Source organism: Portunus trituberculatus, chromosome 34 (genome assembly GCF_017591435.1).
Source record: "Portunus trituberculatus isolate SZX2019 chromosome 34, ASM1759143v1, whole genome shotgun sequence".
Lineage (NCBI taxonomy): Eukaryota > Metazoa > Arthropoda > Malacostraca > Decapoda > Portunidae > Portunus > Portunus trituberculatus.
Window position 1 is genome coordinate 10351224 of NC_059288.1, and position 27688 is coordinate 10378911.

At 40.1% G+C, this 27688-nt stretch overlaps 1 protein-coding gene across 2 annotated transcripts; it reads right to left on the minus strand.

Annotated features, from left to right (window-relative positions):
* Positions 1-965: 965 nt before the first annotated feature.
* Positions 966-20054, minus strand: LOC123512622 (E3 ubiquitin-protein ligase TRIM23-like). Of its 2 annotated transcripts, none has more exons than XM_045269064.1 (11): positions 19896-20054; positions 18051-18210; positions 17163-17281; positions 16510-16651; positions 14747-14880; positions 13197-13305; positions 12564-12799; positions 11136-11309; positions 9059-9226; positions 6088-6285; positions 966-4984 (listed from the first exon to the last, which is right to left on the minus strand). In XM_045269064.1, exons 1-11 carry the CDS (start codon positions 19992-19994, stop codon positions 4802-4804), a joined length of 1722 nt encoding a protein of 573 aa, XP_045124999.1. In that variant the 5' UTR covers positions 19995-20054; the 3' UTR covers positions 966-4801. The 2 variants fall into 2 exon arrangements, with proteins under 2 accessions (XP_045124999.1, XP_045124998.1); XM_045269063.1 differs by having other exon boundaries at positions 18051-18213; positions 19896-20053.
* Between the last annotated feature and the right edge of the window lie 7634 nt (positions 20055-27688).

The following is a 27688-nucleotide window of genomic DNA, read 5'->3' on the forward strand; positions in this document are numbered from 1 at the left end:
ATAGACCCTAACAATCAAAGCAAAACACCCCCATAGTGCATTCAAAACTCCCTAAACCTACTAATATCTTGTGCTGTCATTCCTACATAGTACAACCCCATAATACATTAAAAATTACTACCATTTATATTTGTATCATCTATAAAACACAAATAATCAAAGCAAAACAAACCCAAAGTACATTCAAAACTCTCTAAACCTAATAATATCTTGTGCATTCATTCCTACACAAAGCAAACCCATAATGCATTGAAAACTACTACCACTTACATTTGCAACACCAATAGACTCTAATAATCAAGGTAAAACAAACCCATAGTACATTCAAAACTCTCTAAACCTACTTATATCTCATGCCTTCTTCCCTACACAGTACAATGAACAGCACAGAGACATGTTACACTGGTCCACATTCCTGACAAGTCACTTCAAGGAGAGTCTATCAGCACATCACTCCTTCGCCCATTGCTACGTCACTCCCTCCTTGCGTAAACCCATTTGACCTGCCCACCCTCCTCTTGATGGGAAGATGACAGCAAAGAGATCCCCAATTATTATTCTCCTTTCCCCTTGCACCACTCTCCCTCTTGTTAAACTGTCCCCTCTCTCTCTCTCTCTCTCTCTCTCTCTCTCTCTCTCTCTCATAGGATATAGAGTTTGAGAATGTGAGGTCGAAAATGATTTATGTTTGTCTCTTTCTCTCTCTCTCTCATGTAAGTATTAGGGTTTGAGAATGTGAGGTGGAAAATGGTTTAAGTTTGTCTCTCTCTCTCTCTCTCTCTCTCTCTCTCTCTCTACAACTTCTTCACTCTAGTTTCTTTATTGTTTGCTTCTTTTTTTCATGTTGCTGCTTTGTTCAATGTTATTCTTGGAAACACCATTACCTTCCCCCCAAAGTGTCTTGCATGCAGCCATCATCAGATTTCCCTTACAGTTGCTACTGGCATTGAATCACAAGCTGGGTATCAAATTGATGGTTTATTAAATGTCAATATATGTAAACTTGGGCAACATCTCTGGAGTAAATGCAACAACAACAACAACTCAGATATGGTGAGAAAGAGTTGTGAGTTTTGATAAATACTTGCATCTGTGACACTAAACAGCTGAGCACAAAAACTTGGATAAAAAGTGTGGTGGCGTGAGCACCCAGTGCAGAACAGCCAGTCCTGCTCATTACAAGATGAATTGGTAGAAATGGTTACTCACTGCAGCAAAAATACAGCCTTTGTAGCTTTCTCCGTGCAGTGAGTCCCTGAGCCACAATGCCATGCCTGGGCCGACCTGCACACACTATCGCCCACCGTTCAGAGTCTGCTGGAAACACTGCCGAGGCAACAGCGTCAGTCAGGGACTCACTGCTTTTATTACACAAAAGGTGGCAAGTTTCAAAACAGTACATGTACATATTACATACAAAACTCTTACTTTCCTAACACTGAATATGTTAGTTATTGCAACAGTGTATCAGGAACAAGTACAAGACAAGGTGGACAAAATCTGTCTCCATCACACTCCCCAAGCTGGCGCCACACCACGCCAGGCCAGGCAACACCACCATCGCCTGGCGCCTCAGCCCAGCCAGGAAAATGGCGGTGAACCGGCAGGAACAAACCAGTCACTCCAGTGTTCCTGGACAGGCAGGTCCTTTGAAACAGAACCTTCCTGTCTGTGACACACTAACAAACTTAATGGATCTATAATGGTATTAATGGAAATTATACTTGAAATATTCAAGAAAATACTACAGCACTTATGCTGCTAAAGTCATACAAGTGTGTGTGTGTGTGTGTGTGTGTGTGTGTGTGTGTGTGTGTGTGTGTGTGTGTGTGTGTGTGTGTGTGTGTGTGTGTGTGTGTGTGTGTGTGTGTGTGTGTGTGTGTGTGTGTGTGTGTGTGTGTGTGTGTGTGTGTGTGTGCAGGCAAGCTTCCCTCAGCAGTCTCCAGCAGAAGCCTCTCCTGTTTGTACTGTGTGTTGGCTGCTGTGGGACGCGGCACGGCCTCTGAGGGTCACCAGTTAAGTAAGAGTTCGGTGAAGTGGCTGACTAAATATTAGACAGCAACATTGAAGGTGTGTGTGATATGCATGCTTGCCTTCACCGTCACTCATCACCTCCAACACACACGGTGCAACACTCTCATGGCAGATCATTTCACATTGTTGCACTCAAGTTTAAAACACTGATTGTGGTCTTCACCATTATGAACCAGACTCAGAAACACTTACACTCACACCTCCACTACTTCCAAAAGCCTCAACTTGAAATGACACTGACTTTTAATGTCTTTATGGTTACAGTAACAGAGCAACAAGACTTTTACATTACCAACAGGAGAGATAGTCTTGAGAACCCAGCTACTCATTTCTGTGGCCTTGGAAAACAGCCGTGGTGAGGGAGCAAAGTGTCTCTGTACCAGCCCTTGTCACTGCAGGTTCTTGGCCACAATATCAACATCCTGAGAACCGGGGAGAGGTGCAGGGCTGAGCATTCACTTGGCCTTCACCTCCCTGGCAGCCCACCACCACCACCACCACTCCACACCAACAGTAGGGACTTGTGGTGAGGTGAGGGGGCTGACACAAGTAATTCTACAGTACGAGAGAGGATATGTTACATACGGTGTCTACAATTACCTTTGACTATTACCTCCTTTTTGGTATGGTGTCCTGAAGTTAGTCTGGTTGAAAGGGTAGTGATGCGAGGCTAACCTGCTTCAAACCTTCTGTAATGCACTGAACAAGTATGTCATGTATGCACACCCTTGCTAACTAAGGCAGGTTATACTAATAAATTCTGGAAAATGGTGAATGTAGATGTTTATAAATTTCTATCGCACATATAAGTGGTCTGAGGAAAGTTACATTATCATCTCACTCCTGCTCAAACAGATGCTAAGTCAACAAGAGAGACACTGAAATTTAATGAAAATGCCTCAGAACAACAAATCACAAGTCATGAGTGTTATCTTTTGTTTTGACTTGCCCTCATTAATTCAAAGCATCACAATGCAGGTGTTGTCATACTAAGCCTTTCATTGCTTTCATACAGACTGAGCGATATGACAATGAGGGGAGTGGACCATACTAACAGCCTATCTCACTGACAAGGGTGTGCATATCAGAGCCCCACACTGCACTACCCACCAGAGGCAAGATAGTGGCACATTTTATACTTCTCAACTTCATCTGAGCACATTTAACACCTTCCAACCTTCACCTGGGAAAAGTAAAAATGGTGATACTAATTTTCCTTCAGCACATTAACTCTATTCAACTTCAAATGTGCTAAGAAAAAATGACACTGCATGTATTTTCTTTAACACATTCAACACTCTTCAACTTCAAACATACTAAGTAAAAATGGTGATACAGATTTTCCTCAGCACAAATAACTCTTTTCAACTTCAAACGTGCAAAGTAAAAATGATGATATAGGTTTTTCTTTAGCACATTCAACACCTTTCATCTTCACCTGTGCAAAGTATAAATGACAACACAAATTTTTCTTTAGCACATTCAACACCCTTCAACTTCAAACATGCAAGGAAAAGTGACATTACACAAATTTTCTTTTAACACATTCAACACATTTGAAATTCATCTGTGCAAAGAAAAAATGGCATCATAAAATTTTAGCCAACAATAAAACAGCATCATTTCACAAGTTATTCACCGAGAATGAGACTGGTTAGCTTACAACAGAGAACCTGAACCTCCTCACACATTCCACATGAGAGAGTAGTGGCAGCAGGCAGGACCAGAGGCGGCACACACTGGCATACATTGGCACTCTGGGGACCTGCTGCTTGTGGCCTCTGCTGGCAAGAACATGTTAATCCTATCCCGTATTGAGAAAAGGGAAGGAATCTATTTGGATCCAGGAATGAAAACCTCATCTTCATATCCTATTTGTTTTTACGACATCCTAAACTGAAGGGAGGAAATATTCACCCAGCAACTTGTCATTCACTGAGACGGGGATGAAATGCACTTGGGTACCACATGATCAATCTCTATCTCTGTCCTACAATAAGAAATAAACATCAGACTGACTAGTGGTGGCCTGCTGCGTCATCTGCCCCTTCCCTACGCTAGAAACAAACATCACACTGACTAGGTTGGACTACAGAATGACCATCTACTTCACTTCTATGAAGACAATAAAACATCGGACTGACTGACTAGGTGTGCTACCACTGAGTGTCGCCTACTCCTGTGCTACACTGGGATAAAAACAGAGACTTATTAGTACTGTACGTTATTCTCAATCACCTACGCTTGTCCTGCGATGAGAATAAAACTTCCCACCTTTACATGGTACCACTACCTTCCCTCTGCCTTCATAGACTCCTAACTTGGCACCATCAGATCCCTTTCCCACCCTCATCCTTAATTGTAAACTAAATTTCAGATCCATACTCATTACCTACACTTCCATGCTGTGCTTCAAGGGATACTAAGTCCATCACAGCAACCCTGCACCCCTCCCTGTCCCTGTGCCACGTTGAGGTTTCACCAGGGCACCTCTCCACGGCCAGACACTCTATAGAAGCCCACGCACAAGACACCTACATAACACCTCTCAGTACTCTTCACTGGGAGTTAAATATCACTGCAGGCATTCCTATCCCATCCCACACCTTCACCACAAAAGGAACTCACAGAATGCTCCCTACCTTCTCTCGTACAAGGAACATGACTCAGGAAGGTGTTATACTCCCAGCCACACTGCACCCAACACTCCTCGGTACTGCCACTACTTCACTACACTTGGGGGACAAAAACAAGCATCTCTGGGTGATCAGCCGGCAGAGTTAAGGACTTCTGAAGGGACAAGTTGCCGAGCCAGCCAGTCCAACCCTTGGTGGAGACCCGTGCCTGACTGGGCATCGCAGGGCTGTATGTGCCATGAGCGCCCCAGACACAGTTTGTGCAGACCCAGGCTGTCGGTGAGGGCTGGCATTCCCAAGGCGTGCTCTGAGTTCTGAGGATGATGTGTGGAGTTAGTGATCGCAGGAATACTCAAACACTTCCTCATTGGCAGGAATACTTAAACACTTCCTCATTGCACCTCCACTACTTCTTAAAGCCTCTAAGTAAAGAAACAGGCATTCCCAAGGCGTGCTCTAAGTTTTGGGGAGTATGTGTGGAGTTAGTGATGGCAGAAATACTCAAAACATTTCTTCATTGTATCTCCACTGCTTTCTAAAGGGTCTAAATACAGAAACATGGATTTTTATGGGTCTTTTTATGGTTCTGAGTTCTGGGGAGGATGTGTAGAGTTAGTGATGGCAGGTCTACTCAAAACACTTCCTCACTGCTCCTCCACTACTTCCTAAGGCTCTAAGTAAAGAAATGTGGATTTCTATGAGTCTTTTTATGGTTTTGAGTTCTGGGGAGGATGTGTGGAGTGCTCATTTCTTCCCTCCTACGTTTATTCCTGCATCCACACTGCGCTCACACATGGATGATACACTAATACATCTACCCGTAATTGCTGTGCAGGTAGAAATAGACCTATACTGAGAAAAAGACAAAAATATGGTGTTACTTTTTTTTTTTCTGTGGGAGGTGTGTGGAGTCAGCGATGGCAGCAATACTCAAACACTTCATCAAATAGGGAGCTGTCTGTACATTTTTTCTTCATCACTAACCCCTCTGAAACTTATTGAAACTGCATAAAAGTTCCAAAATCTATTCTTTTCATCTCCTTCTTTCTTGTACATGGTAATAAATATTTCATGCATTATTTCTGAAGGTGATAAGCACTTATTACATTATCTTAAACTAATTTTTATCATCACACTCACACACACACACACACACACAAGAACAACTAATACATTCTCACAAGCTTCCCTAAGTCTAGAGTTAAGCCTCCCAACCCATCATATAGTATTTCAAGCCTCTACAATACAAATAATTCCACTCGGAGTAACAGGTTCCCTAACAGGTGAGCTTTCAAAAAGGAGGGACCCAAAATACCTTCTCTAGCCCATAATTTCCATAAAAAAAGCCCACATTATTAAAAGTAATAAAAATGAATAAAAAAATGAATAAATAAACTGTTTATTAGTGACAACACACCTCCTTGTTGGCAAAGATGAGCAGCGAGGCGTCCTTCAGCTCCCTCTCCGTCATGAGCTTGGTGAGTTCCGTCTGTGCCTCGGGAAGTCTCTCCACATCCGTCGCATCCACCACAAAGATCACCGCCTGAGTGTTGAAGTAGTAGTGGCGCCACAGAGGACGCAACTTCAGCTGACCACCGACGTCCCACACCGTGAACTAAAGGACACAGGAAGAGAACAGGTTAGTGTCAATAAGAATAACAAGTAGCTGTGACTCAAGAAGGAAGAACAAGAAGAGGAGACCAACAGAGAGAACAAGTTAGTGTCAGGAGGAAGAACAACAACTGACAGTGGCTCAAGAAGGTATGACAAGAACAGGAGACACAGAAAGAGTGCTGCTTAGTGTCAGGAAGAGAGAGAGAGAGAGAGAGAGAGAGAGAGAGAGAGAGAGAGAGAGAGAGAGAGAGAGAGAGAGAGAGAGAGAGAGAGAGAGAGAGAGAGAGAGAGAGAGAGAGAGAGAGAGAGAGAGAGAGAGAGAGAGAGAGAGAGAGAAATACATCAATACAAATATCTAAAAAGGGAAAAACAAATCATACAAGCCTACACACACACACACACACACACACAAAGAAAACAACAAGAAATCTCAAACAATAAACAGAAGGAAAGAAATCACCAATAGAGACCCAAACACAACAAAAAAGAGAGACAAAAACAAACGCTCACAAAATCTCCCCCACCCAAAAAAAAAAAAAGAAAATGAATAAATAAAAAAAGAAGATAAACAAACAATCCCTGAAAATAATAAAAAAAACTCATACAAACTTACAACAATAATAAAAAGGAAAGGAAACATTGGCACAAACAAACAAAAGCAAGAAAAAAGAAGAAAAACATAACCAAAATATATAATAGGAAGAAAAATCAATAATAGGAAGAAAAAATCAATAATAGGAAGAAAAAAATGAACTCCAAAAAAAAAATAAAAAAACTGACAAAACAAATGCCCCAAATAAAAAGAAAAACAATAGAAATAAATATAAAAAAAATAGAAACTTAAAATAATGGAAAAAAAGAAGAAAAAACAGACATAGATCCCAAAAAGCAAAACAAAAAGAAAGAAAATCCACACATACACAAAAAACAATAAAAAAGAAAAAACTCATACAAACTTGAAATAATAATAAAAGAAGAAAAATATTGACAAAAAACCAAAAACAAGAAAAAAAAGGAAATAAGACACAAAACACTGAAAACACTTGTACAAACCTAGAATAATAAAGACAAGGAAAAATATTGATACAAACCCCAAAAAACAAGGAAAAACAAGAAAAACAAGGAAAAACAAGGAAAAACATACAATTGCCCCCAAAAATATAAAAACAGGGAAAAAAAACAGCCACACAAACTTGAACATGATAAAAAAGAAGATAATGACGACTGTAGGAAAAATAAAATGGAAAAAGGAAAAAATAAATAGAAAAAAAACTGACCCCCAAAAAATCTCAAAAAAAAAAATAAAATAAATAAATAAAATAAAATAAAATATATAAATCCAGATAAAAAAGAAAATAGACAAAAAAATAAAGTAAAAAGGAAGAAAAAAGAATGGAAAAATAAAATAAAACACACTGACCCAAAAAACAAAAAAAGAAAAAGAAAAAAAATAATATCCATATAAAAATATAACTAATAAAAAATGGAAAAAAGGAAGGAAATAAAACACACACACACACACACACACACACACACACACACACACACACACACACACACACGTCCGGTAGCTCAGTGGTTAGAGCGCTGGCTTCACAAGCCAGAGGACCGGGTTCGATTCCCGGCCGGGTGGAGATATTTGGGTGTGTTTCCTTTCAAGTGTAGCCCCTGTTCACCTAGCAGTGAGTAGGTACGGGATGTAAATCGAGGAGTTGTGACCTTGTTGTCCCGGTGTGTGGTGTGTGCCTGGTCTCAGACCTATCCCAAGATCGGAAACAATGAGCTCTGAGCTCGTTCCGTAGGGTAACGTCTGGCTGTCTCGTCAGAGACTGCAGCAGATCAAACAGTGAATTACACACACACACACACACACAGTCTGACCCCCAAGAAAAACAAGAAACAAGAGACTATTCATGTTTTCTTGTCCTCTCATGACCATAACACCTTTTTTTCACCTTCTTTCATCACCATTAACACCAAATTCATCTCCTTTTTCACCATAACATCATTTCTACACACAAATAAAAAAAAAAAAAAAAAAAGCAGTAAAAAGGAAGACAAAATAGAAAAATAAAGGAAACACTTACTGATCCAAAAAACAGGAAAAAGAAGAAAAAACGAGAAAAAATAAGGAAAAGAAGAAAAGGAGGAAAAATATAAATAAGCTCATAAAAAATTAAAAACAGTAAAAAGAATGAAAAAATAAATAGAATAAAAAAATACTGATCCAAAAAAAGAAGAAAAGAAAGAAAAAATATATATAAACGTAGATAAAAAATATAAGAAATAAACTCATAAAAAACAGTTAAAAGGAAGAAAACTAAAAAATACACACATACTGACCCCCAACAAACAAGGAAAAGGAGAAAAGAAAAATATAAGAACTCAGATAAAAATAAAAATAAACCCACAGAAAAAAAAAAAAAAAAAAAAAAAAAAAAAACTGATCCCGAAAACAAAAATCAAACAAACAAAAATAAAAAAATAATAGAAATAAATAAACCAATAATTCACAAATGACATCTACCCAAACACTCACCACTGGACACACAAACACACACACACAAATAACACAAAATAAACAATAAACCCAAAATAAATATAAACCAAATAAATAAATAAATAGAAAACAAAAAACAACATTTATTCAAACATGCGTCACTTAACACACAAACATACAAATAAACCAAAATATTAAAACAGAAAATGAATAAATAAATAAATAAATAAATAACAATGAAAACACGACATCTAGGCATAAACGCGTCACTCACCTTAAAGTTCTTGTATTCGATGGTCTCCACGTTGAAGCCGATGGTGGGAATGGTGGACACAAACTCATCCTGCTTCAGCTTAAATAGGATGGAGGTCTTCCCAGCCCCGTCCAGCCCAAGCGTCACCACTCGCATCTCAATCCGCGCCCCGATGTGGATGCGATTGTCCTGGTGATGACAGCGTGACATTGCAAAGTAGGAAATATCCCCAAACATGAAAAAAAAAAATAAATAAATAAAATAAATAATAATAATAAATAAATACATAAATGAATAAACAAAAAGAGAGAAAAGCAGAAAATTACTCAAAAAATTGAAAAAAGAAAATTACGAAACCCCAAAAATGCAAAAGAGAAAAGTAAGAAACTGCAAAAATGTATGAGAGAGAGAGAGAGAGAGAGAGAGAGAGAGAGAGAGAGAGAGAGAGAGAGAGAGAGAGAGAGAGAGAGAGAGAGAGAGAGAGAGAGAGAGAGAACAAAGTTTCCATACCTAATCTAAAACAGCATGCCAATTTTACTCACATCTCTATCCACGCTGCAATGTGGATGTGATTGTCCTGATGATGATAGTGTGCCATTTCAAAGTAATAAACCACAAAAATGCAAGATAATGTGGCATTTCAAGGTAAAAATTGCCCAAAATGTAAGATAGTATACCATTTCAAAGTATAACACAACAAAAATGCAAGATAGTCTACCATTTCAAAACAACCAATCCCAAAATTGCAAGATAGTATACCATTTCAAAGCAACCAACCCTAAAAATGCAAGATAGTCTACCATTTCAAAGTAAAAATCCCTAAATGCAAAAGACTGTACACCAAAAACACACAAAAGATAGTATGCCATTTGAAAGTAGAAAATCCCCACATGCAAGATAGTCTACCATTTCAAAGTACAAAATCCCAAAAAATGCAAAAGAAAGGATGTCGTTTTAAAGTGAAAAATCCCCAAAATGCAAAAGATAAACCATTTCAATGTATAAAACACACAAAAAATGTAAAGATAGTGTGCCATTTCAAAGTACAAAAACCCCAACTGCTAAAGATATTATGTCATTTTAAAGTAGAAAGCCACCTCCCCTACCCCCCCAAGATAGTCAGGGAGGTGGGGGGGTGTACCAAAAAATGCAAGAGAGATTATACCATTTGTCCATTGCAAAATACAAACCCCAAATATGCAAAAGATAGTATATAACAGTGGCTAACTCTATTCATCTTTAAGGGAACTGACAATCAAACGGGCCTTTTTCAAATTTTTGTTATCCCTGTCCAGCTTTCCCTCTTCCAAAAATAAATAAATAAATAAATAAATAAATATGCCAGTCCAGTCCAGTCCAGTAGTGGGTGTGGGACTGCCTCTGTATCAGCTCCCACTTTAGTTAAATTTTGTTTTCTGATGATTCTTGACACACAAAAACGTAAGTCAACATGGTAAGAATAGCCAGCTTTGGGATGACTTTTCTGTTCTAAATACTTATAGTACATAATTCTTCAAAGGATAAACTGTCAACCAATTACTACTACTATTACTATCCCCACAAATCACACACCACCTTGGTAAACATGATAACAATAGCCAGTTTTTGGGATGACTTTTCTGTTCTAAATACTTATAGTACATAATTCTTCAAGGGATAAACTTGCAACCAATCACTACTACTATTATTATTCCCACAAATCACACACCACCTTAGTAAACATGATAACAATAGCCAGTTTTTTGGGGTTGACCTTTTCTGTTCTAAATACTTATGGATAACTCTTCAAGGATAAATTACCAACCAGTCACTACTACTATCACCAGCGATCACAAACCCACCTTAGTAAATGCAATAGGAAGAGCCAGTTTTGGGGGTGACTTTCCTATTCTAAGTAACCATAACTCCTTCAGGAATAAACTAATAGCAAAGAAAATCATCATTACCAACATTATCATCAGTAGAGATCACCCACTTTAGTAAACATGATAGGAATAGCCAGTTTTGGGGTAGCTTTCCAATTCTAAATACTTACATCTCCTCTAATGATAGACTAATAAGAAATCATCATTATCACCACCAATGATCACACACAAACCTTAGTAAAAGTGATAGGGATGGCCGGGTCAGGAGCGAGTGCCAGGAGCTGCGCCAACTGCTGCTCCTGAGATGTGACGTGAGCCATGCGTGCCGACAAGTCCCTGAACGCCATGATGAGTCGCCCGTCGTCGTGCTGCACCGCCCGCTCCCCGTCCACCACCACCGCCACCATCTGTTGAGGAGGTGCCATCACTAGTAGAAAAAAATAGATAAAAAACAAAATTTATTTATGTCATAGTAGAATTAATATACAAGCAGTTGGATAGCTTAATTTTTCTTATTTTCTTTCTTTTTCTTATGTATGATGGGAAATTTGGCCAAGGGCAACAAAAACTACTAAACAAAAAAGGTCCAGTTAGATGCCAGTTCCTGAGCAGATTCAAGAGAGTTAGCCACAAGAATGGGATAAATGTCTTGAAACCTGCCCCCTCTTAAATGAGTTTAGGTCATAGGAAGATGGTAATACAGAAACAGGCAGAGAGTTCCAGACTGTACTAGAGAAAGGGATGAATGATGAAGAGTACTTATGAACAGAGGTGAGAGAAAGAAGATGTCTTGGCTGTGTTTTATTTACATGTGTTTCTTTTTAATGTAAAGGTTTCTGGCTAAGGATAATGAAAAAGAAAAAAAAAAACACACACACACGACTTGACTTCTTTTAAGAGGGAGGTATCAAGACATTTGTTCCTTAATTTTGGCTAACTCTTTACTTTTCTTTTAGGGAACCAGCACTCAAATGGGCCTTTTTTTTTTTCATATATTTTGTTGCCCTTCGCTGGCTTCTCTCCTGCATAAAACACACACACACACACACACACACACACACACACACACACACACACACACACACACACACACACACACACACACACACACACACACACACCGCGTAGTGTAGTGGTTAATACGCTCGACTCACAATCGAGAGGGTCCGGGTTCGAGTCCCGAGGGCGGCAAGGCAAATGGGCAAGCCTCTTAATGTGTAGCCCCTGTTCACCTAGCAGTAAATAGGTACGGGATGTAACTCGAGGGGTTGTGGCCTCACTTTCCCGGTGTGTGTTGTGGTCTCAGTCCTACCTGAAGATTGGTCTATGAGCTCTGAGCTCGCTCTGTAATGGGGAAGACTGGCTGGGTGACCAGCAGGCGACCGTGGTGAATTACACACTCAACTCACAATCGAGAGGGCCGGGTTCAAGTTCCGAGGGCGGCGAGGCAAATGGGCAAGCCTCTTAATGTGTGGCCCCTGTTCACCTAGCAGTAAATAGGTACGGGATGTAACTCGAGGGATTGTGGCCTCGCTTTCCCGGTGTGTGGAGTGTGTTGTGGTCTCAGTCCTACCCGAAGATCGGTCTATGAGCTCTGAGCTTGCTCCGTAATGGGGAAGACTGGCTGAGTGACCAGCAGGCGACCGAGGTGAATTACAAACCTGGGACAACAGTGTGGCGAGGTCCTCCTGCTGCTGCCTGATAGAACAAAGTCGCTCCCTGACATGTGCATCCAGCGCTGTCATGGCTTGGCTCTCCTGCCGGTTCAGTTGTTCCCGCAGCTGGGCAAAGTACTGGTTCACCCGCAGCCTCGCCTCCTCCGCCGTGCCCCTGCTGCTGTCGCTGTCCGAGGGTGAAGAGTCACTCGGCCCTCCCTCCAGCTGTCTGGCCACACCCTCTGTTATGGTGAAGGGAGAGTGTGAGAGATAATCATAGTGTTGATGGGTATTGTGTCATTTTTTTCCCTTTTCCTTTTTTTCCTGTCTTTTCTTTCTACTTTTTTCCGAGATAATGATAGTAGTGCAAGGTATTTGTGATTCTTCTTTCTTTTTCCCTTTTCCTTTTTTTTTTTGTGTCATAGAATGTTCAGATAAAGGCAAAAAAATAAGGGAAAAGTCTATTTCTAGTGACATTCCGTAAAAATGATTGCTAGAAAAAACAAGTTGCCAATTAATTTTCTGAGTTGTTTTGATTGAACCAAGATGAAGAACAAATCCAAGAAAACACAGAGAATAACAAGTGACAAAACAGATAAAAAAAAAATCATCGTGTGTGTGTGTGTGTGCACGCCTTACCCAGCTTGTGTGCCGAGTCAGTGAGCTCCTGTGCCACCCTCTTGATGTGTTGCAGCGCTGCACTGATGGTTGTTCGGATTCTCTCAGCTTCCTGCTCCAGTAACATGTGCTGCAACACACAAATATTACCAATACTTTGACTCCCACACCTATCTTCTTGCTCTTCTCTTCCGACGCATTCATTCAAACTTCGTACATTATCTATTACACACACACACACACACACACACGCCCGGTAGCTCAGTGATTAGAGCGCTGGCTTCACAAACCAGAGGACCGGGGGTTCAATTCCCCGGCCGGGTGGAGATATTTGGGTGTGTCTCCTTTCATGTGTAGCCCCTGTTCACCTAGCAGTGAGTAGGTACGGGATGTAAATCGAGGAGTTGTGACCTTGTTGTCCCAGTGTGTGGTGTGTGCCTGGTCTCAGGCCTATCCCAAGATCGGAAATAATGAGCTCTGAGCTCGTTCCGTAGGGTAACGTCTGGCTGTCTTGTCAGAGACTGCAGCAGATCAAACAGTGAAACAAACAGTGAAACACACACACACACACACACACACACACACACACACACACACACACACACACACACACAGAAACACATACAGACACACACACACACACATCTTAGCACCATCTTCACTATGACCATTTTCAAAGACCTAAGAGACAATTAGCTGAGTTCTAAAGAGTATTTGTCCTGTTGGTAATGTAGAAAACTTGCTAACATGTCACTAGAATTACAGAAACATCCTTAAAAAACCGTAACTTCAATTAGAGCCCTTTGAAAATAGTGAAAGGTGCGGCATGGAAGTGTTGCAGAATGTAAGCCTTAGTCACAATGGTATATCCTTCTCCTGACATTATCATTTATTTTTCGTGTAATAACTGCTATGTAAATAAACCGTACATTACCACTACAGTTATCATCATTATCGAATCTCAATTTTTATATGAGAGAGAGTAAACATTGACTCATTGAAGAGGGAGGTTTCAAGACACTTATCCCTTTCTCTTGGCTAACTCTCTCAGACCTGCATGGGGACTGGCAACTAATTGGGTCTTTTAGTTTAACTCTTTCTGTTGCAAATAGCCAGTTTTCCCCTCTTACATGAAAACCTCAGCATAGTGTCAAAATTATCATCTAAATTAATAACTGTGTGGAGGTAAAATTTCAGTCTTCTTGTGTATTTTCTATTGCTTTTTCATGTATTTTTTATAGTGGTGTGATTATTATTCATGACATTATCTTTTTAACTTTATTTATGAGTGTTAAGCATCTTAATACATTACTCATTCTACCTTCTACTGATCTCTATACATTGCCTGTCATAAAAAAAAAATTGGTGTATTGTCAACATTTTCACTCGTATTAAGAGCTTTGCCTTCTTTTTGTGGTCATTGAGGTAAAATTTCAATCTTGTGTATTTTCTATTGACTTTCCCCATTTTTTTTTGTAGCGACGTGATAATTAGTCATTATATTATCATTCTTACTTTATTTACAAGCCTTTAGTGCCTTGAAACATTACCTGTCATGCTTATCCTTTTACCTTGTGCTTGGTGTGTTTGTAGTCCTTGCAAATGAAGCACATGAGAGGAGCTGCCTGACACTCCTCCTCCAGGCACACAAACTCCACTGGATGAAAAGAGTGGTCGACGCACCTTGGCTTCTCTCGGGGCTTCTCTGCAACACAAGGGAAGGACGGGTTACTGAGTCTGCCCAGAGAGTGTTAATGTTGCTGTGGGAGAACTTAACTGCCAGAGAAGTGTTTCTATGTTGCTGTGGGGAACTTAACTGCTTGGGGAAGTGTTGGAGTGTTGCTGTGTTGCTGTATTGCTGTGAGAGAATTTAACAGCTTATGGAAGTGTTAGGGTGCTGCTGTGTTGCTATGAGAGTATTTAACTGCTGTGGGAGTGTTGCTGTGTTGCTGTGGGTGTTTTGATGTGTTGCTGTGGGGAATTGAACTGCTGTGGGAGTGTTGCTGTGGGGGACTTAACTGCTGTGGGAGTGTTCCGTGTTGCTGTGGGGAACTGAACTGCTGTGGTTTAATAATTTGTATTGTTTATTTATTTATTTATTTATTTATTCATTTTTATCAGTATTTTTGGCTTGTTTTTGTGGTGATTGTGGTAAAATTTCAGTTTTCCTGTGCTTTTGTTGTTGTTTTGTTTTAATTTTGTGTTTGTGTTTTGTGGTGGTGTGATTATTATTCTTCATTATATTAGTTTTTCTATTCTATTTTATCTTATTTTATTTTTATTTTTGAGTTTGTGATTTTTAGTGTATTAAAATATTACTTGTTTTTTTTTTAGCCTTTATTAATCTTTGTTAGTTAACTGCCGTGCTTTTCTTACTATTTCTGTTCATTTGTTTATCCTTTACGTTCTTGCTATCAACATTTTCTCCTTTATCTATAACTTTGCCGTTTCAATGCTCGGTTTGACATCAGACATTGGATTTTACACAATGGCTTTCAGTCACCTTAACCTCTTCAGTACCAGGATGCATTTTCATATTTATTCTGGTGACTATTTAGTGACCTCATACAGCTTCAGAAACTTATGTGGGGATTAAAATTGTGAAGACTCTGGCCATTAATCTTCTGACCTCCATAAACTCTTCCTAATGTAAGTAAAATGGTCTAATCATACACAAATCTCAAGGTTAAAATGTGTCCCAGTATTGAAGTGGTTAATCCCTTCAGTACCAGGATACATCTTCATATTCATTCTGGTGACTATATGGCAATCTTATACAGCTTCAGAAACTCATCTGGGGATTGCAATAGTGAAGACTCTAGTCATTAATCTTCTGATCTCCACAGACCCTTCCTAATATCAATAAAATCATCTAATCACACAAAAACTCATGATAAAAATATGTCCCAGTATTGAGGTGATTAAAATTGTGAAGACTCTGGCCATTAATCTTCTGACTTCCATAGACCTTTCCAATGTAAGTAAAATCATCTAATCACACCAAAAAAACTCATGATGAAAAAGCATCCCAGTACTGAAGGGGATTAAAATAGTGAAGACTCTGGCTATCAATCTAACTTCCATAGATCCTTCCTAATATCAACAAAATCATCTAATCACACCAAAAACTCATGATAAAAATATATTCCAATACTGAAGGGGGTTAAAATAGTGAAGACTGTGGCCATTAATCCTCTGACCTCCATAGACCTTTCCCTAATGTAAGTAAAAATTGTCTAATCACGCCAAAAACTCATGGTAAAAATGTGTCTCAGTACTGGAGGGTTAACTTTATCTTACTCTGAGTGAAAACAACGAGAGAACTTTTGCTCACCGGAGAGAGGGATACGCTTGTGCTTGTGTAGAGTGCGTGTGGCATGGGTGCGTTCCGAACACTCCAGACATAGGTGGGAGGCGCAGACGGTGCAGTAAAGGACAGCCAGGTGGTCCTCATCCTCGTCACAGGAGATGCCCAGCTGAGAGAGAGAGAGAGAGAGAGAATGTTTATTATTGCTACTGACACACTCTTATTGCTATCCCTATTATTACCCAACCCTGCAGTCACTCTTACACTCAACAACACACCATAGTCACTCTTACACCCCAAAACACACTCTACAGTCATTCTTACACCCAAAAAACACACTCCACAGTCACTCTTACACCCAAAAACTTATCCTACAGTTACTCTTACACTCAAAAACACACTCAAGTTATTCTTACACTCAAAAACACACCCTACAGTCACTCTTACATCCAAAAACACTCTACAGTCACTCTTACACCCAAAAACACACTCTAGTAACTCTTACACCCAAAAACAAACTCTGCAGTCACTCTTACACCCAAAAACAGTCACCAATCAGGCCCCTACCCTGCAGTCACAGTCACCCCCACCCTAAAATCACCAGTCAGCCCCACCCTACAGTCACCACTCCACCACACAGCCCTCACCCTGCAGTCACCACTTCACCACTCAGCCCTCACCTCTCGCTGTTTGATAAGAACCTCCGGCAGCAGAGCGGTGTTGGATCGAGAGAGCGACAGACGCTCCAGAAGTTCCAGTAGGGCAAAGTTCTTCTTGAGGCCCCACACTCCCGAGGCACCTGCAGGAAGCCAGGCAGTGCTAAGACAAGGGAAGGTGCCACTGACAGATGGAGGGAAGTGATGGCTTTGAAAATACTCAAGATAAATTAAATAAGAGTCTGATTTCTCTATAGTAGGGCATACAAAAGGTGGCATTAGCTACAGAAAGGCTCAAGCTATCTATAAACTGGGTAGACAAATGATGCATCAGTCATGGAAAAAAAAATTAACCTAACTAAATAAGGGTCTAAATTCTTATAATACGGGAAAAAAAAAAAAGTTGTATGTATTAGCTACCTATCTGTCTGTCCACTGGGTTTAGCTCTCATATTATGGCAAACAGGAAGTATTGGCTATGGAAAGACTAAAGGTAACTAAGTAGCAGGGAACAATGGTGGTATTAACTGCAGGAAGGCTTTTTGTTAGCCTTTTATATGAAAAAATGAAATGAAATAAAAAAATAATACAATAAATAAATATGTACCTATACAAGGCAGAACAAAACCTCAATCAAAAACTGTGATACAAAGGAAAAGCAACAGCAGAAGCAATGCAAGAAAACCTTTATATGCATCCACAAGAAGGAAGAGAGTTAAAAGGAATACATTTTGAAATTTCTATTCAGTTTAAAGATTGGAGGTGGCTGTGGAACATCTAAAGACATCTCAAAATGATTAGTGATTAAGGAAAGATGTACCAAGAGACAGTCAAAGGGTTCAATACAGGCAGGATACAAGTTACCTTACAGAAGCATGAATGAGAGATGTGTGTGGGGGCACCAACACTCACTTATCGGGGTGGGCTGTCGGTCGAAGGGGCAGTGGATGTTATTGTCGTGGGTGGGGAGGCGTAGCAGACAGGCATGGCAGAGGGTGTGGCCACAGAACAGCAGCCGCGGCACCTTGTCTCCACCCAGGCTGAACCCGTCCTCACACACACGGCATTCCAGCTGCTAATGGAACAAGAACGTGAGAATACAGGAACACAGGGCTTGGTGCAGGAAGCCAACACAAGTGGTAGTCAGAATACAAACCCACCCACAATCAAAGTATTATCTTTTTTATCTATTCACCTTTCCTTAACTGAGATGAACTAGTTAACCAACAGAACATATCCACACTTCCTGCCACAAAATCTAGAAATCTAACACACACAACTAACCATAAAGAATTATCTCTATCTCTATACAAATATACTATACGTTCTAAATTAAACACAGCCCTAAAAGCATATACACCACATATTTTCAGTAGTCTTCATCCTGGTGCAATGTGTTTGGTTAAGCTTCATGTTACTAGCCCAGCGATGTAACTTGTTGGTTTAGGAATAGCTGAGATGAAGATTAATGAAAATACCTGGCATATCTTTAGGGCTGTGTTTAATTTAGAGTTTGCTATAAACATATTAAGAAAGAGGGAATTTTTTTTAAGGTTAGTTGTAGGTTTGTTAATAAGGAACCGAGGATGTATTAGGCAACCACTATCAGCTGTTTAAATGACACTGTGGTAGTAAAACAGAATAACTCTTGTTGCAGCATACCAGGCAACATAATAATGGGACTGAGGACTACACGCAAAGCAACTATTCCGAAGCTTGTCAAAATAATGGCCTTTACCTTGACATTCGAGTATTAATATAGAAATCCCACACATCACACCACACAAAGGGGAATACAGAAATAACCAAACCATTTAAACCATGTCAGAATAATACCCTTCCTCTTAAATTTCTTAAATAACAGAGATATTGAGCAACCATTTAGAAACTTGTCAAAATATTAGCCTTTACCTTGACACTCGAGTATTAATATAGAAATATAGAAATAACCAATGATTTAAACCCTGCATGTCAGAAGAAAACAATATCAAACGCTTTAAATAAGAAACATTAGGCAACCATTTAGAAGCTTGACAAAACCTTTACCTTGACACTCGAGTATTAATATAGAACCACTCCACAGCACACCACACAAAGGGGAATCTAGAAATACCCAACCATTTAAAGCCCAACATGTCAGAATAACACCCTTCAAACTATTTAGAAGCTTGTCAAAACCTTCACCTTGACACTCGAGTATTAATATAAAAATCCCCCACAGCACACCACACAAAGGGGAATATTAAAATACCCAAACATTTAAACCCCAGCATGTCACAATAACCCCCTCTCTCAAATCCTTTAACCCCTTCAGTAGCATTACGTTTTCATATTCACTCTGGTTACTATTTGGTGATTTTACACAGCTTCAGAAACTCATGTGGGGATTAAAATAGTGAAGACTCTGGCTATTAACCTTCTAACCTCCACAGACCCTTCCTTATATCAATAAAATGGTCTAATCACACCTAAAACTCAAAGTAAAAATGTGTCCCAGTACTGAAGGGGTTAAATGACAAGAGGCAACTGTCACTGGGTTTACTCCACGCCAAACCAAACATTTATCATCAACACTGCAGCTAATGCCCTAGATGTTAACCCAGGGTAGGGCAGGGCAGAGCCACACCCAGGGCAGCAGTGACCTTGGGAGAGGAATTAATGTAAACCCACTACGTACGTGAACAAGAGCTGCTCGAGAGGCAACACACAGAAATACACCTTTACACACACACTTTGCCAGCCACTATCCTTCCTTACGTTATTCCCACACTTGCTGGCTGTTATCTGAGGCGTGTTGAACGTGTGGAAGGACTGGGATCGGCCCAAAGCCGCTGACATTAGTGCCTCCTCTGCCATCTTCCGTGTCCCCCTCCCGTGGCCCTCTCCTCTCTCTCTCTCTCTCAGCTGACTCCCCCTGACTCTCCCATTGCTCCTAACCTTGCCCAATCTTGCTCTCCTCGTCTTATCTCTCCCATTTGTTATCAGAAATGCGTGGAATTCATCTATTTGATATTGATTCTCCATGGTAATCTGTTTTTTATCCTATATGTAAAGCAAATCAAGACACTTTTAGCAATATTTGTCAGTTTTGTCGTTTTCTAAGGTTGTAGTGTGATTATTAAGATGTATAAGTGTTTCATGGCTATGTTATTTATAAGTGTATATGTGTGTGATAAACGCGGGAATGAGGTTTTTGAGTGTTGCGTATATCGTGCTGCAAATAATAGTCTTGTCCAGTGTGTTACGTCATCAGTGTTGCGATGGATTCAGACACGCTCTCTCTCTCTCTCTCTCTCTCTCTCTCTCTCTCTCTCTCTCTCTCTCTTACCATTATTGCATATGTTTGTTTCATGTTTAGAGGGAGGCTGGCATGCTCCGACCTCCTCCTTTGTTGTCTCCTTTTTGCAGCAATAAAGCCGGCAATCAATCAATTAATCTCTCTCTCTCTCTCTCTCTCTCTCTCTCTCTCTCTCTCTCTCTCTCTCTCTCTCTCTCTCTATTTACAAAGAACACAGAGATTATTAGTCGTTGTTTTCAAGGCTGTTTCTCCTCTTAGTATTCTAGAAATTTGGTTTATCTGTCAGGAAAAAAACTGATAATATCTACACAAGCCCGCATCTCTCTCTCTCTCTCTCTCTCTCTCTCTCTCTCTCTGATACATAACAATTATAACCAATATCTGCAGTGTATGAAATTTTCATAAGCACCTGCAAAAAAGTTAGGAGTTATAAAGAATAGATTTTGGTGCAGAACAATTAAGTAAAATATGTTACCGCGTGGAATAAGATGATGTTTTGGCCGTGATTGTTTAACCCTTTCAATACTGGCACATATTTTTACCTTGAGATCTGTGTACGATTAGACCATTTTATTGACATTAGGAAGGGTCTATGGGGGGGTCAGAATGTTAATGGACACAGTCTTATATTTTAATCCCCCACATAATTTTCTGAAGCTGTATAAAATCATCAAATAGTAAATAAAATGAATATAAAAACATCCTGGTACTCAATGGGTTAATACCACGTCCTAATTAACCAATATATGTGTTGGGATCATATGTGGATAATGAAATCAATCATAGAAATCAATCATAGAAGTAAATGTAGGGTAAATAATTACGCGTAGATAAAATTAACAAGTCCTGGTAATGAGACAAGAGGTGTAGCCATGGTTATCCTCGCTCACTCATCCTAACGCCGATTATGTGACGTTCAGTAACTATATATTTAACCCCTTTAGTATAGGACGCATTTTTACCATGAGATTTGTGTATGATTAGACGATTTTATTGACATTTGGAAGGGTCTGTGGAGGTCAAAAGATTAATGGCCACATTCTTCACTATTTTAATCCCCCACATGAGTTTCCGAAGCTGTGTAAAATGGCCAAATATTAACCAGAATGAATATGGAAACGCGTCATGTTGCTGAAGGGGTTAAACTAAAGAGTAATCACCTCATCCACCCTGCAGTAGAGCTGGGCTGGAACCGGTTCCAATTCTTGGAACCGGTTACGCTTTAACGTTTCCACATGAACACAGACGGTAGATACACATGTGTTACAAATCACAAATAGTATACTATATAGAGCTTAATTATAAGAATGTTATCATTAATATTATTTAGGAATCCTTGCAAATGCCAGTATCTACAGATGAACGAAGTAGAGTATAATACAATCATGTGTACTACTGCAGGCAGGCTTGTATACATTATTCAAAGAAATTGCACGAATATATAAAAAGTTCGTTCATACTGGTCATTGGCCAATAGCAGGCATCGATTCAGTGTTGCCAAATCACCATCATTTCTTTGTGCTCTGATTGGTAGATATCCTATGACGTCACAATTTAGGATATATAACTATATGTGTGTGTGAGTGTGTGTGTGTGTGTGTGTGTGTGTGTGTGTACACTCAGACCACTTAAAACACTCAAAACTAACCCAAAACACATTCAAACACCACGCAACACCTCAAAATGCCCCCAAAATACAGCTACAACTCACTAGAAACACCCAGTATATCCCCAAATTATCCCAAACCACCCAAATACACACACAAACCACTTACAAACTCAAGAGTAACCCAAAACACACTCATAAAACCAAGCAACACCTCAAAAGGCACCAAAACACAACACTCTCTAGAGACACCACTATACGCCAAGATCACCACCACACATACCCAAACCATTTAAAACACTCAAAAATAACATAAAACACACTCACAACACCATGCAACACCTCAAAATGCACCAAGACACACCCAAAACTCACTAAAAACACCAAATATAAACCAAAATAACCCACACACACCGAAACCACTTAGAACACTCAATATCATCCTTTACCACACTCAAAACACCATGCAACCCCTCAAAATGCCCCCAAACACACCTAAGACTCACTACAAGCACCCAATATATACCCAAATCATCACCACACATATCCAAAAGATTCCTAGCACACACCCACACAGCTTAAAACACTCAAAATTTACCCAAAAAACACACTAAAAACACCATACAACCCCTCAAAATGTTCCCAAACCACACTCAAAACATGCAAATACTGAAACACTTCTCAATCCACATACTCAAGGTACGTAAAATACACCTAAAAGGCCTTAAACACACTGAAAACGCACAAAATGCAGCATAAACATAACCATAGCACACTGCAACACCACTGAACACCCTTGAAACACCCCAAAACCAACAGTATGCATTATAAAGAACGTTAAGATTAAAAGGGACACTTACCTAAATATTACACCTTGGCTCCTTCTCCTATCCCGCCTCTATTTCTCATTTCTTCTTCATCCTCCTCCATTGTTTCTCCTTCTTCTTTCTTCTATTGCTTCCATCTACACACCTGAGCCTAGAAACACATCAAAACACTAGATGTTAGACAAAATATTGAGGAAATGAAGGGTGACTTAAGTATTATGGCTTGGCTGCTGCTCCTCTTCCTCCTCCCTTTCTCCTTCCTTTATCCTTATCATCCTTTATTTCTCCTTTCGTCCCCCTTCTGCTACCAATATCTACACACCTGAACCTAGAATCACACGAAAACACGTAGAAATCACTATATATTAGGCAAAATATTGACGAGCTGGGGTGTTGGAAAAATGGCGCCAGCCTGAGGCTATGATGAGTCACCACCTGGGCTGTGGTTATCAGAGAACGGGAACGTGGGTGACTCGGCTAAATTACGTAAATAATTTGATTTGAAAAATGACTTTTAGGAAAAACGAAGCTACGGCCGAATGCATGACATTTTATGACGTGATAAATATTTAAACTAATTTTCAAAATATCAAAATATCTCCAGCTCAACTAGTTTTTAAAAAATGTCTAAATTAATTACGTTAAAAGTATAAAACATTTTCAACAATAACTTTCCTAAAACGTCCTGGAAAGTCAAGCCATTTTTACTTGGCGAGTATTTTACCACATTCCACGGAGTCTGAGCTATCTTTTAAGGTATTCTACAGCGAGTTAGAACGAGAAGCAGAAACGTGAGCAAATAAAATAAAGAAAAATAAGACTTTTGTTCAACACCACCAAACATAATTTCAAAGTCCACATATTTCAATCAGTAGATTGATTTCACACTTAAAAGATAATAGACGATTCTTTTATACAATAAAGGCTCACTTATAGCTTCAAATAAAAAAAGTTCAAAATGGGAAATTGAAATTTTTGACCGTTAAAAAGCCTTTAACATACGCCATAAAACACCACTAAACACTACATATTTACCCAATACAGGCGCGGAAAACACTTCAAACACAACGAAACATTTATAGAAACCATAAAAACATACCATGGAAGCGTAATATTACCGTTATGAAATATTTGAAAAAAAGTATTTGACCCCGCAGGCTGCCGGGGAGGGTGATTGCTGGGGGGGACCGCGGGGAGAGGCCATATAGGGAACTTTTGACCATGGGGATATGAAATAGCAGACTGGTGGATGCATTCTGACACATGTTTGGCTTACGGTAAGTGAAGGAAGCAATTATCAGCTGTTAATATTGACGCCTTGCTCTTTTTAATGGTGGTTATACCTATCACCTTTTAATATTTGCGTACTGTTTTCACTCTCATATATAAAGGAAACATAAAAATAAGTGAATGGCCTTATAAATACCTGTAATTGATGAAGATAAAGCAGTGTTGAGGGTTGTGGCGAAGGCTGGCACTGCTTGGTGTTTGGTGCTGGTGCTGTTTGAATATTGTCGGTAATATAGCAACACTTCACTTCACTTCACGTGTGTGTAGACATGTTCTGGATGTGTGTGTGGGTGTTTTGAATGTGTTTTCGGTATATAAGAGTGTTTTTTTAGTGTTTATGGCTGTATGTGGGTGTGTATGGGTCAGTATAACCCACAGCCACCACAGGGTGTTACCATCACCACCACCACAAGACTACTGCCGTTTTTAACCAGTAGCCGAAGGTATTTCTGTGAAGGGACTACATGTGTAAAATAATATGAATGTCTATGATAACTATCTATTACTAAATCTATCATCAATGAGATACTATACTTGTAAAAATATCACATAATGATTTACTGATTATTGTGACATCTGTCTCTTCATTATCGTGTCCAGCTTTGGTTATTTGTCAAAGCAGTATATATCAAATTGTATCTAGTTGTACAGCGAGTGTTGGCAGCTCCAGCGGGACAAGAAACGAGGTGCTTTGATAATACACTATTTCATTTCTCTCAGTGGTCGATAGACTGATGATTTACCTGACTGAGACCAATTTAATCAGAGAGTTGTGATTATGTGTATATATTTATTTTGCACTGTAAATATTTCAACAATATTATGTATGTAAATAAAACCATGAAAGTGTGTATGATTTCAGTCCTGCGTGATGTGATGTGAATGTTTTCTCTCTTCATGTATATGTGCAATACGTAGTGATGCTACGTAGTCATCCTTTGTGGTTGTGAGTTATCCCTCCCTCCCCCATGCCCTGACAAAGGACAATAGTTCTGAGATAGGAGTAGGATCCCTGTGTGAATGAAGCGTGTATGAAATTATAATTGTGTACAATATGTAAAAACTGCCAAATTCAAAGAAGACTAAAATAAAAAGAAGAAATAAAAAATATAGAAATTAGCCTAATATCTATGCCAAGGTGATGGCCAGGAAGATCCGCCTCAATGAGCGTGCTTTTGCGGTGAATTAACACCATCCAGCCCCTCCTAGAGTGGTTTGGCAGGACAATCTGACATTAGGTAGCTCCTCCTTGACCTCTTCCCACTTATACTCAAAGATCTCCTGTATACTTTATAAAACATTTAGGTATAACTTGTACTAGAAAATTCAAGCTTGGGATGATGGCTACATAGGTACCTTCATCCCTTTGAGAAAGGACTCATCTGTTTGTATGTGTTACTTAACTCAATAAACCTATCAAATCAAATCAAATCTTCCCACTTCTGTCCCGCTCCCCTCCTGAAGAGGTGTGTGTACCCTCCTCCATGTCTGATGGACCCTCCTACCCTCTCCCCGTAAGGGGGAGGGAGGATACTGATCGACGAACCCGACTGCTAAACTGTCTATCGACCCCACTAAAGCGACATATGTGACTCTTCACTCGAAGACGAACACCCGCCTCTCTACAGTTAACTCATTATTATTAAGAAGGTAATTGATTACCATATTGGAAATGTTATCAATGTTAAGAAACTTGCTGGTGGTGACTTGTTAGTTCAAACACTTAACGTAAATCAAGTCAAGTCACTTTTGAAACTCCAGCGCATCCATGACATCGAGATCGAGCCTTCGATTCCGGTGTCCATGAACTCGTGTCGGGGAGTCGCCTCCCACCGCGATTTTGTGGACATGGACCCGACCGAGATTGTCAATTGCATGGCTGACCAGGATGTTATTGAAGCTCACTAAATAACTCAAATGACTGACGGTACCAAAAGGAGCACAGCATCAGTCATTTTCACCTTCAGTGCAGCTAAGTTGCCAGAGAGGGTTCATGTAGGGTACGAGTCGGTTCCCGTTCGCCCTTACATTCCGAATCCTCTCCGGTGTTTCAAGTGCCAGCTTTACGATCACCATGGTAACACTTACTCTGGCAGATGCGCAGGAGAGGGCCACTCGGTGGACCAGTGCACATCCTTGGTAGAGAAGTGCCGTAACTGCATGTAAGGGTGCTCACTCCACTTTCTCACGCGAATGCTCAGCGTGGAAAGTGGAGAAAGGTCTGCGGGCTCTGCACAGTTAAAACTACTGAGGGAATTTCTTTCTATGAAGCAAGGATGCGAGTGAACCAGACGCAGGCCGCGCCTGCTTCAGACGTCTCCTATACGCTTCAACAGTAAGGGCTCCACCCAAGATGTGTACTGTTGCCATTCAGACTGATCCGCTGCCTGCCATCATCTGCCACCACAGCATCCCCTTCAAGCTCCAACTCATCATCTGCCAAGAGTACTTCTACTTCCACTAAAACTTTTACTGCTATCACTTCCTCTGCTCCATATCTGTCTGTTATTTCTCGTACTCCCAGCAAGGATGAGTAGACTGACAAGTCTAATAAATTAAATTCAACAAAACTTGAACGCCAACGCCCTTTTCATGTCCTCGCCGCTCCCGCGACGTCGAGGAGTGGTTCACACGCTCACTCCCTCTCGATCAGCTCCGGGGAGTTAACAATTGATGAATCAATGGATGTCACCATTAGTAAGAGTCGGGAGAGGTTCCCCGGCAGAGCAGAGCGTAAAAGGACTAAGAAAAACGGCCGCCACCACAATTCTTAAGCCATAATGTTCAAGGTGTTACAGTGGAACTGCAGAAGTATTTGGAATAAAGATCCATATTTGTCACTTTTAGTGAACGTACACAGGCCGACCGTTATTTGTCTACAGGAGACGAGACTGCTAAAACACTACCATCCGTATAGAACAGTGGTTCCCAAACTGGGGGAAATTTCCCCATGGGGGGAAAATTGAAGCTACTAGGAGGGAAATAATTACACTACCTACTAACAACAAAAATCTCAGATGGATTTTCTCATGTCTGAGAGAGAGAGAGAGAGAGAGAGAGAGAGAGAGAGAGAGAGAGAGAGAGAGAGAGAGAGAGAGAGAGAGAGAGAGAGAGAGAGAGAGAGAAAACGCCTGTTTATCAGTACCTATATTTGTACATTTAAAAAATAAATTAGTAAATAGTCTCAGTGTGTTTTAAGCACACGGATAGGAAGTTTCTTTCTCATACAGCTTGGTTATTGTATAATAATAGGAAAAAAAAAGTCTCCGGTAGCGTGACTGTTAAGTCACGCGCATTCCACTAAAATACTCCCCCACCACAGACCACCCGGAATAAAAAGGTGTCATAGGAGAGTTAGGAGATAAGAGAGATAAAGAAGAGAAGGGGGAGTAAGTAAAAGCAAAGACAAGAACAGGATGAGTAAGAGAAGGAAGGAGTCAGATGAGTGGGTGACTGGATGCGCGGGAAGGAAACAGTTGAGTGAGTGGGAGTGAGTGAGTCGAGTGAGAAGAGCAAAGAGTGAGTGAGT